General features: G+C 41.1%; 1 protein-coding gene across 1 annotated transcript; it reads left to right on the top strand.

The window, feature by feature from the left end:
- Positions 1–267: 267 nt before the first annotated feature.
- Positions 268–9,043, top strand: LOC142075012 (complement component C7-like). The gene is given in 13 exon segments (XM_075136003.1): positions 268–273; positions 567–622; positions 1,388–1,466; positions 2,445–2,586; positions 3,247–3,388; positions 4,792–4,883; positions 4,886–4,929; positions 5,900–5,994; positions 5,996–6,032; positions 7,219–7,475; positions 8,135–8,241; positions 8,666–8,832; positions 8,987–9,043. Coding segments are annotated over 13 exon segments (1,281 nt in total).
- The last annotated feature ends 2,939 nt before the right edge of the window (positions 9,044–11,982 follow it).

The following is an 11,982-nucleotide window of genomic DNA, read 5'->3' on the forward strand; positions in this document are numbered from 1 at the left end:
CAGCATAGCCAAGGCTTGATTTATATGTCTTAAAAACACTGAGCAGCTCCAAAAGCAGGCTGTGTCCCTGGAGAGGACTAGATGGGTTAAGATAAAAATTCCTCAGCAATATTCAGCCTTTTTGGGGAAAGAAGAGCAGAATAGCAAGGCAGAGTGAGAAGAGATGTACAGTAGCAGACAGACTGACTGACTCCTTCAGCTGCTGAATTGAGTGGAAGTGCATTTTCCCTATCCAGCATTGCTGGATATCTGAGTATTTCATCTAACATGAAGGTAAGACAATTGCTTACTTAATTTGTACTGATGAAGTGAATATGGGAAGTGCAATGAAATATTAATTTATATGGAGAAATACTTGGCTGAAAATGTAATTGGGCAGTATTGCAAAAAAGAAGAAAACTAAAAAATGACAGCTTGCACAACAAAGCTGAGGAAAATCAGTGTGATGCTCTCCTTTATTTCTTAAGCTGACTAGTGTAAAGATTGCAGAAAGTTTGAACAGCTGCACGAGCTAACAGAAAAAGCAGAAAAACAAAGTAAGTTTGCTTTTGCTCCTCTTTTTTCAGGTGCTGGGGATTTTTCTGTTGCTGGAAGTTTCAGGCTTCTTTCCCATTTTTTCCAGGTGATATTTCTTTAGAAAATTACATGCTAAAGACTAAGCATGTATAATTTAACAGACAACTTCTTCTGGTGTGTGACATGGGGCAGGGCTTAAAGGGGTCTTCAGATATATTTCCTGGGAGAGAAGACACTGTTCGGTGTCAGCACTGCCACTGCCATCAGTGGTGACAAGAGTGAGGCATTATGGTGTCCCTTATCTCTGCCCAGAGGAGTCAGCCGCCCTTTGGGAAGAGAGCACACAGTGGTGGTGTAAGCCACAGCAACACACATCTGCAAAACACAGCGCAGTTTACCCCAAGCCAGCCCTGATCCTGGGGGCAGGTTGCACCCTTAGTGCCTCCCATTTGCAAACTGGCTGTTTGAGAGCTGCCATGGGAAGGTCTGCTGCACACCATGGTGCACACAGTCCCTGGCAGCTCCCTGCCAATCTCCCGACGTGGTCTGGCCTCCCCCTGCTTTGCAATGTGAAGTTGGTCTTTGAAGCTGGTATATAGTTGCACAAAATCCATGCTGATCTTCAGGCTAGGTGAATGTGTCTAGTTTCTTCTGTTGTTTCGTGACCAGAAAGCCCAAGTAGGAACTGATTTCATTCTTCTTACACATGAAAAGCAAATCCCAGTGGTTTTAGAGGGAGCCTGATCCTGCTCCTAATTTTTATTGAAGGCCTGTTTTGCTGTTTAGGAAAGTTTTGCACTAATGGTTATGGATGGAAATCTCTGACAATTTTCCAATTTTATTTTTTTTAATGCCAAAAATACTACTGGAGCAACCCTTCCCCTCCAGTCCATTGCCGCTGGAATTCTTTCAGCCCTTGGTCCGAGTGTGATGGCTGTACTCAAAAACAGGTATAGATGGACACCCCCTTCTTTTCTGTACTCATGATTTCACAAGCATATGCTTTTATCCTAGTAATTAAGGAGCTGTTATATCTTTAAAACCCTAAATCAGGTGTCAGACAAAAGCACTTGAAGTGACTCGCCCCAGCAGAACAAGAAGGTTGAAGAACAAAGAACTCTTGAGAATGGAAATCCTCCAGTCTGTCTCCTCTATGTTCCCTTTCAAAACTATGATATTCATGTTGAAAAATAATTTGTGCACTTTTTATTTTGGTGATAGTTCCAAAAAGCTCGACTGAACTGTTTGGTAAACTGAGACATTCCTCAGCTGATGCTGGTTTGTACCATTTCTGCTGTTTTTTTCATTAGAGGAGTCACATCTCAAGGAAAGAAAACTTTGTTGCAAAATATTATCTTCAATGAAAACAAGTTGATGATTTTTACAGTGCAACTCTATTGATGTGCAAGACTTTTGCTTTTGATTTTCCTTCTCATTTACTTTGATGTTGCATCAATTAGGGAGGGATTAGTCAAAATTAAAGATGTGCCATGAGACTGTACTTATTCTTTATAGAAGCAAAAAGTAGCCCACTTGATGTTAGATTTTATCGTCTTCCTTAATGGCATTGTTTACTTTGAAGAACTTTAGCAAATTCATACCAGGTATGATTGGTCCTATTAAAAATGTAAAACAAAACTGAAATGTGTCAGCAACTTTCTCTTGGTTTCAGTTACGTATTAGATTTTTGAACAAACCAGCCAAGCTTATGGCTCAGTCTAAAGACCTTATAGATAAAATAGTTGTCTTTCCATTAACTTGTGAGTTTGTTACCATATTGTGGTAATACAAAGTGTGGTTGTTCTCAGAAAAAAATAGCGAATGTCTCATTTTCTTACAGCAGTAGAGTGGTAGCATTGTCTTGACACTAGTAAGCTATTTCTGCTTTGCATTTAGATTTTCTAAGATCTCCCTTGATTTGCATTCAGATTCGGAGACAGACAGTAGCAGTTTATAGGCAGTATAGGGGAAACCCCTGTTCTGGGAATGCCTTTGAAAAAAGACCATGCACCCCCACAAGGGGATGCCCAACAGAGGATGGCTGTGGTGATCGGTTCAGGTGTTTCTCAGGTACCATCCAAGATCTTTTTCACCATTTTCTGGTCATAAAGTTAAGAAGATAACCTTGTTATCTTTGAACTTTAGTAAATGGGCAATGGCTTTGCAGAACCCTTGACCTACAGATAAATTTGATTTAGCAGGATGTTTCCTTTTTTTCAGCCTCAACTATGCATGTTTTTAATTTAATCTGGGGTGTTGCAAAGCTTTGCAGATAATATGCTGTAGCCCTGTGAGCCTCTCTAAGTCATTCTGCCTTACTAATTTGCCCCAGAGCACAGTTTTATTTATTACAAGAAGGTAATTAAGGAATGCAACCTTAGATGTGATTGTTCGAAGCTGTTCTAGGCTATATCCAAACATCTTGGAAACCACCTGGGTCATGGAAACTAAGGCTCCCTAAAACAATGCTAGTATCCAAGCAGCTTCCATTACCTTCACAAAAAAAGCACATTACCTCAGTAGGTAGATATTTCTCACAGAGGAATATGATAAACATATTTTGGTGCTACCGTTGTTTCACAAGCCCTCCTGGGCACAGACTGTTCGCTGTGGGAGTGAACGAGCTAATTAACATAGTAGATAAGTGGGACACTTGCTTTGATTTTAGGTGATTTATTTTCAAACGAACAAACATTTCTCCTTTCCCCATGCATTTTTGTTCTAATTTAGGTTGGTGCATTAGCAGATCTCTTGTGAGCAATGGTGATCAGGACTGTGAGGAAGATGGTGCAGATGAAGATCGATGTGAAGAGAAGACGACTGTATGTGATATTGATAAAACACCTCCAAATTCAGAACTTACAGGAACAGGGTAATGTTCTGTGCCGGGCTCAGTAGTACTGGTGCCAAATGCATTTACATTTTTGTTGTATTTACAAGCTCTGGCTGTACAGATAGACTTCCTGAGCCTATGGTAAAACGTCCCATATACAAAAGTGTTCAGTACAACGGCCTCCATCATGCCAGTGGCTCAGTGCAGCCAGGATGTATAGGCTCTTTGATTTGAAGCACAGAATAAAACTTTTTATCTTTCATTCCTACTATTTAAAAACATCTTTTAAGATGTGAAATGAAATGTAAACCAGTAACACATAATCATCAGCATGGAAAAAATGAGCCAGCAATGCTCATTCTTTTTGTTCATTGCTGTTGCATTTAGTACTGTGGATCCATATGGATTTCTGTTTATACATCCCATCTGCAACCTAGCAAAATAATTATCTTAAGTGTCTTTAGCGTAGTTGTATTACTTGGTATGTGATATAATTCAGATATAATACAAAAACATTTTGGAATGGATGCCCTGTTGTTTCTGTATTGCATTAATTGCTGGAACAATAAAACTTAATGAAATCAGTTATGATAGATATGGATGCCTTAACGTAAACAGATATTGATGTGTTCATTTTTGTTGACAAATCAAGAGCTTTTCATATTGTAACATGCTATTGTCCTGGTTTCAGCTGGGATAGAGTTAATTTTCTTCCTAGTAGCTGGTATAGTGCTGTGTTTTGGATTCAGTATGAGAAAAATGTTGATAACACACTGATGTTTGAGTTGTTGCTAAGTAGTGCTTATGGTAGTCAAGGACTTTTCAGCTTCCCATGCTCTGCCAGGTGCACAAGAAGCTGGGAGGGAGCATAGCCAGGACAGCTGACCCAACTGGCCAACGGGGTATTCCATACCATATGACATCATGCTCAGCATATAAAGCTGGGGGAAGAAGAAGGAACAGGGGGACGTTCAGAGTGATGGTGTTTGTCTTCCCAAGTAACCGTTACGCATGATGGAGCCCTGCTTTCCTGGGGATGGCTGAACACCTGCCTGCCGATGGGAAGTAGTGAATGAATTCCTTGTTTTGCTTTGCTTGTGTGCGCGGCTTTTGCTTTACCTATTAAACTGTCTTTATCTCAACCCACGAGTTTTCTCACTTTTACTCTTCCGATTCTCTCCCCCATCCCACTGGGGGGAAGTGAGCGAGCAGCTGTGTGGTGCTTGGTTGCTGGCTGGGGTTAAACCACGACAGCTATGCACACTGCGGTTCTGCAGGTATAGAAGTCTATCAGTCGATATCCCCTTTTCTTGGGTAAATCAGCTTATGATCTTAATCTGCAGATACAGCATTCAGTTATAACGGCTCTGTAATTTTCACCTCCTGTAAAAGACTTTGCTACCTCTCTGTCTTAATGATTTTTCACGTTTTTCTTCTCATAGCTATGATGTCATTACTGGTGAGACTAGGGGAAGTGTCATTCATACAAAAATCTTTGGAGGACAATGCAGAAAGGTCTTTAGCTGCAATGGGAGAGACACTACAGGCTGAGTGAAAGTGTTCTTGCTTATACTTTCCAGGTATGTTTCCATTAAGCACAGCTTTATATTTAGAGTCATTATTAAAACTGGGAGAATGATGCAAAGCTTGTAGGGTCTCTTGGCAGGTAGGTTTCCCTAAATGCAGCTGAATGACACCTGTTCCCTCTCTGCAGTCACTAGTTCCACTCACAGCTCCTCCACCAGCCCCATCTGCAGGAGTGGGGACCCTGCTAACTAACTGTGGTTGCTCTTCATCTCTCGCAGAATTAAATGCAGAGAGCAGGATCCCGTGCCACTGAACACAGCCGTCTTCTGGCCAGAGCTTATATCAAGCAAACAACACTGCCAATAGCAAAAAGCTTCAGTGCCACTGCAGTGTTGAGGGCTGTATGCCACCAGATGCTGTGTTAAAGTTGTGTCAGCTCATGTCAAGAGAGTCTGGTATATTAAAAGCTAAAATAAATAAATTAGGATATATAATTATTAGAAAAGTGCATACATAAGCTGATTTTGAAATACAAACTGGTGTATATCTTGCTAAAACGGAAGGAAAAAAATTATAATTATTTGGATGTGATTTCTAATTCCCTTACAGTTAGACTGAATGTAAAGCCATCTCCTTAGTATAAGTAGCAGCCTGAATCACCCTCAGAAATGTTATGTGCACAAGGCTTTGGGGTGCTTTGTGAAGATCTTCCAGAGATATGTTTTTATTTCAAGTCATTATCTCAGAGATTTGGTTTGTCTCATGCTTATCAAAAGCATGCCAAGCAATCCTTAATGTACTTTACTTCGTAACATAAATACTTAATATACAAATACATGTATATATATATGTGTAATGCTTTTCCAATAGTGTTCACTACTTTTTGTGAAATCTGAAATGGATTCAGCCTGAAAAAAACATCAGATTTTTTGCATCAGGAAGGACTTGCTCTACTCTATAAGTTATCATTTTTAACATCCTTCATGAAGCTCTTTATACAGAATTCTATCTTTCATCTTCTAGGTTAAAATTCAGAATTATTTCAGTTATGAGTTTTTCAACAGTAGCTGGTCTTATATGAAACACAGAGAGAAGTATGAAAAATCACACAGTGGACAGTTTTTCACAGAATAAAATTCTGCAACACAGTCAAAAGGTATGTATAAGTTGTCACTGTGGCTTAGTATTTTGCATAAACGTTTTTGTCTTTTTTTTCATGTACTTTTATAGTGAGATGCAAATATTTATTTTATCCAGGTATTTTTGGCACAAAGTGCATGACAGAAAAAATCCCATAAAACCTTTACAAAGAGATCGCTGGTTTGGTTATCAATTAAGAAGGGTTGGCTGCTGTTTTTACTTTCTCCATTTTACCTCTTTATTAGTAATTTATTTATTTACTAGCTGTTTTCCTCCCTATTTGAGAAGGAAAAACATCAGCTTCTTCTCATAATTGATTAATCTTTTCCATTTTCTTCTAACAGTTTACTGCACTTTTTTTCCTATTACCTTTGTCAGTATCTTGGACTGAAAAAATTGAAATAATTCTTTGATTAAAGCTAATTTATTTTATAATACATTTTCCACTAGTAGAACTCCATTAAGAGAGAGATCTAGTGTCTTAAGCAGCCAGGAAGTCACAGTGTTTATGCCTTTGACTTATTTAAAAGGAAGCATTAGATAAATAATTTGAGAGTAACTCTCAATTATGAATTATAACCTCTATCTTATAGCAAATAAAATCAAGTAACAAATATATACATTTTATGGCCCCCAAGCTGATAGAGGACAAGCTCGTTTTACCACACTAACAATGATGTATTTTAAGACTTAGCATAACAAAGTTCAAAAGTAACTTTGAGAGGCTGAGGTGACCATTATTGTATAGGCATATAGGATTTTATAATTCAGCAGCATCCTCAAAATGGCTAGAGCCCCTTACAAAGAAAGGCTCCTCTAGAGAAATCAGGGTGCAAAGAAAACCTCTCTAGTGCCTCCTATTTGCTTTCAAACAAGGCTTGTTAACCTGCTACTGCCAGGCTGCTGGTGTTGGAAACCACCATTAGCTTTGAAGAGTGATATTTTCATTTCTTATTTGTCCTTATGCTAGTTTTCAGGTACACAGGAGGAAAAGAAAGATGATACAGAAATTATAAATGAAGGTCCAAAAGATATTTCCTAACTTCAGGATATTCTTTTTGCATTCACTGAGTTGCTTAGACATATCTAACAGCTCTGTAAAGCTGTTGGTCAGTAGCCAATATAATGTGCATGTCATCTGGCTAGTAGGAACCACCCCATTAGTGAAGTGGAGCATGACTGATTTATTTTCCTTCCCCCAGAGTCAGCAGCTGATGGTTGTTGAGAACGGTGTGGAAGTTGCTCAGTTTATTAACAACTGCCCAGACTTTCTCACTCTTGCAGAGCCCTTCTGGAAGGAACTTGACAACCTTCCGGTCATCTATGAGTACAACACCTACCAAAGACTTATTGAACATTTTGGGACTAATTTCTTACACTCTGGATCTCTAGGAGGACATTACAAAGTTATTTTTTATATGGATACTGACAAAATGAAAGCAGAAGGTAGAGTACTAGAGTATTTGTTACAAGAAACAAAGTGAATAAACAAGAATAAAAATTTCTTTGCATGTTCTCCCAGCTAATATCTAAAATCAAATAAGAGACTTCTACTAGTCACCACACACTCTTCATGGGCAAAAGAAAGAAGTTTAGAAAAAGTGCTCAAACCACAACATTTAGTTCCAGATCCGCATCTGTGACCTGCAGTGCTCTGGGTAGATTTGATAGTTGGTTCAGGACCTCATCAGGCTAAACTTGAATTCTAGTGACAATCTGAATCTCAAATAACATTAAAGCTTAAAAGTTACTTGGAGATGGAGGTTGGATAAAACTGTGTAAAGTTTAAATTACAAACAGAGCAAACACCAGTGACACGTATGATGGTACCCAGTGGGGAGCAGTGCTGTAGGATTAGGGATTGCTGAGAAAAGAGATGAAAGAAACAGTAAACTTTTTCCAGATACACTTCCCATCTCTCAGCCTCCATCCGTTGCTTTAGCAATGCGTGGCCCTTCCCACAGGACATGCTAGTTAGTTGCCTTCTAATTTAAGCATGATACCTGGTGGTTCTTTTCTTTCTAAAACACATTTCAAGTGAATGGGAAACTCAGAAATTAATCCAACACACTTTCCTTGTACAGCATTGTTAATGGATAGATTATCTGTTGGTATGAGCATAACAGACATGTACCAGTGCACCACATCAGGCTGGAACACATTCATTGTGAAAAAGAAGAAAATAAAGTGCTCCAAACTGGATGAACTGCTACAGACTTCTTCAAGTAAATGTTCAACAGTGACTCATACAGTTGTCATGTCTCCAGCTTTCATCTCCTCCTAAATAGCTGTCAAAATGAGGAGCAGATGTTGATAGCTTTGTTGAACTCTATCTTAACACATTGAACCCAGACACCAAGTGCCTGGTTTAAAAGGCTCTCCAACATCAATCAATCATTGCTAATGCTTTCCCAGTAACTAGTACTTTTCTGGACACCCTAAGTCAGAGCTGCCAAGACACCTGCAAAACCAGATACTTCTTATGTGTTATCCATGTAGGAGCTCTTGATCCAGGCACAGGTGGTTGATCTGCACAGATGAGTCATTTCACTACTTGCTAGTATATAGCTTTTGCATGTATTGTTTCTATTTCCATTTGTAAATATAGCAATGGTGGTATTTTCTGTATTTCCCATCCTGAATCTACAGGAAGCAGTGGTAATAAGATTAAAGGAGACTCCTACATAGAAGGAGGAAGCCAAGGTGCTATTGCTGGCCTTAGTTATCTAGAGCTGAATAATCCTGCTGGGAACAGTCAGAGAGACTCCTTTTGGGCCAGATCAGAGACAGACTATCCCAGAGGAATTAAACAAAAGGTAAGGCTATTTTCCTGAAGCAGAGATGAGCAGATGGGATTACCTCAAGGGGAGAAATGATTAAGATATAGCTGGTGATTAACCAGGCTGTAGTCTGCAATCATTTTGTACAATTTGTGGAGTAGTCCCAATTTTTCATAAGATCTCTCCTTAGAACAGAGTGGGATATAAAATGAGAAAAGACCTGTGTCTTCAAGTCCAGTTCTTCTGAGTGACCATATCACATTAACAAGATAACATGCCATCCTAAGAATTAGCAAAGCCATATACTCTCCACTGACCCCCCTGGAAGGCTGTTCAGGAGCTTATATTCCCCCTCTGATGCTTGATAACAGCCATATTTTAGGGACATGGTTTAGTGGACATGGTGTGTTGGGTTGACGGTTGGACACGATGATCTTAGAGGTCTTTTCCAACCTTAATGATTCTATGATTCTATATTTGCAGTCGGTTTATACACTGGCAGGAGAGCACTGTTCCATCACTGACGTAACGCTGCCAGACCCTTGTCAAAGGGTATCTTCAACTCTAATCCTCCCTTTGCTAAGTTAAGATAGCCCGAATATTCTGTATTCTACCAACTTTTTTGCAGCATCTCCTCCATTTTGATCACATTTACTATCAATAAGCAGAATTGCCCCCAGTATTCCAGAAACTCTCACCAGTGCATTGTAGAGTGACATTAATACTTCTCACTGTCCTCAGCTACTGCATCCCAGAACCAAAGGGAGTTCAACCCTGCTGGTGGTTCCTAGATTATATATTCAAATTTTCACCTGTTCCTTTTCTTTCAGAATGCTGAAAACTCATACCCTGTTGGGAAAAGCATTGTTTATGCTTGCAGACATGGATATTCTCTTGTTGGTCATCCTGTTGCTAAGTGTGGCAGTAATTTAAAGTGGCAAGTTGGAGACACATATTGCCAGGGTATGTCTAACTGATACAACTCCATTCCTGAATTCCAGTGAAACATCTCTGAACATCTGCTTTCCAACAAGGGGGGAAAAATACACACCTGCATTTCCCAGTTCCCTAGACATAATCAGGTCTAAATTGACCTTTATTTTGAATTCAGATATTGTAATACTGAAATAGAAACATGCCTATAAAATATGGTTTTAAGGAAGGCTGGAAGTGTGTCCTGGTTCCGGCTGGGACAGAGTTAACTTTCTTCCCAGTAGCTTGGGGGGTGTGCTGTGTTTCCGGTTTGGTATGAGAGGAGTGTTGATGGCCCATTAATGCTTTGGTTATTGCTGGGTGGTGCTTGCACCGGGGACTTTTTGTTTCTCTTTTTGGCCTCCCATGCCCTGCCAAGTGCAGGGGAAGCTGTGGGGGGGAAAGCATAGCCGGGGTGGTTGATCCAGCTGGCCAATGGGGTATTCTATACCATGTGACATCACGCTCAGTATAAAAACCGGGGGGGGGGGGGGGGGGGGGCTCGCCCTACCATTCGTGACACACGGTCAGCGGTCGGTGAGCAGTTGCATTGTGTATTGCCTGCTTTGTATATTCTGTTATTGTTGTTGTTCTCATTGTTATTATTACTGTTCTACTTCATTTTATTTCAATTATTAAACTGTTTTTATCTCAACCCACGAGTTTTCCTATTTCTGCCCTCCCGATTCTCTCCCCCATCCCACCGGAGGTGGGGGGGTGAGTGAGGGAGGTGGGGGGGTGAGTGAGCAGCTGCATGGGGCTTAACTGCTGGCTGGGGTTAAAACACGACAGTCCTTTTTGGCGCCCAACATGAGGCAGCGAAGGGTTGAGATAACAACAGATTAATTAGAGCGTATTAAGGAATTTATATCTGTTAACAGTTGCTGGTCACAATATTGATTCATCTGTTCTCGATATTAATTTATCTGATCTGCACCATGCTCTTGTTTTTGTTGTGCCTGTTAAAGACTGGTGTTGGGTTTTGTAGTCTGCTGTGCTCTGCAGTGATTAGTGATGTTTTGCCTGGGAGATTTCTTATTAAACGCTGGCATTGGGGGTTATTTGGTATTTGGGATTTGTAATGAAGCCATTACTGTATTTTGGGTACCACCTCATGGAGACCATTAGCAATTATACCTCTTCCTCTGAGAGATTTTTTATGGAGGAAATCGAGAATGGCACCCTCGCTACCTTCCTCTAGCCATAAATGAGATGGTAACCACTCGATCCCTATCCCTGAGTGAGCTGCGAGATATGCAAAAAGACTTCAGTCGTCGTCCAGGCGAGCACATTGTCACCTGGCTGCTCTGATGCTGGGATAAGGGGGCCAGTAGCCTGGAATTAGAGGGTAGGGAAGCCAAGCAGCTGGGATCCCTTTCTAGGGAAGGGGGCATTGACAAAGCAATTGGACAAGGGGCACAAGTCCTCAGCATCTGGAGGCGACTCCTGCCAGGCGTGAAGGAAAGGTATCCCTTCAAGGAAGATGTTATATGCCACCCAGGCAAGTGGACCACCATGGAGAGAGGTATCCAGTACCTGAGGGAATTAGACGTGCTGGAGGTGGTTTATGATGACCTGGACAACGAGCAGTTATCCAAAGTCCCAGATGAAGTCAAATGCACCCGACCCATGTGGCAGGAGTTTGTACGGTGTGCACCAGTGTCACATGCCAACTCATTGGCAATAATGACCTGGAAAGACGGAGAGGAACAAACAGTGGATGAACTGGCTGGCTAACTCCGGCAATACAAAGAAAGTCTCTCTTCCTCCCTACGGGCCTGTGTCTCTGCTGTGGAGAAACTGTCTCAGGAGGTCCAGCAACTCAAAGAGGATATGTCCTACTCCCCACCTGCACGGGCCAGCATCTCAGCCATGAGGAGTAAGCATCCCTCTGCTCAAGTGAGGAGATATCGTGGGTACACGCCCTGGGGCACACTCTGGTTTTACCTGTGTAACCATGGAGAGGACATGAGGAAGTGGGATGGAAAACCTACCTTGACCCTAGAGGCACGGGTACGTGAGTTGCAAGGGAACACAATCACAGACAGGGATTCTTCCAGGAAAACTGCTGCTCCAGTCTCCAGCGAGCAGTTCCCCAGACAGAGTACAAGGGCTGATTGCACTTCCGACGTCAATAAAGAGACTTCTGATTCGTACTTACAAGAAGTGGGTAGCAAATACGATGACCAGGACTAGAGGGGCCCTGCCTCCAGC

This window comes from Calonectris borealis, chromosome W (assembly GCF_964195595.1).
Source record: "Calonectris borealis chromosome W, bCalBor7.hap1.2, whole genome shotgun sequence".
NCBI lineage: Eukaryota > Metazoa > Chordata > Aves > Procellariiformes > Procellariidae > Calonectris > Calonectris borealis.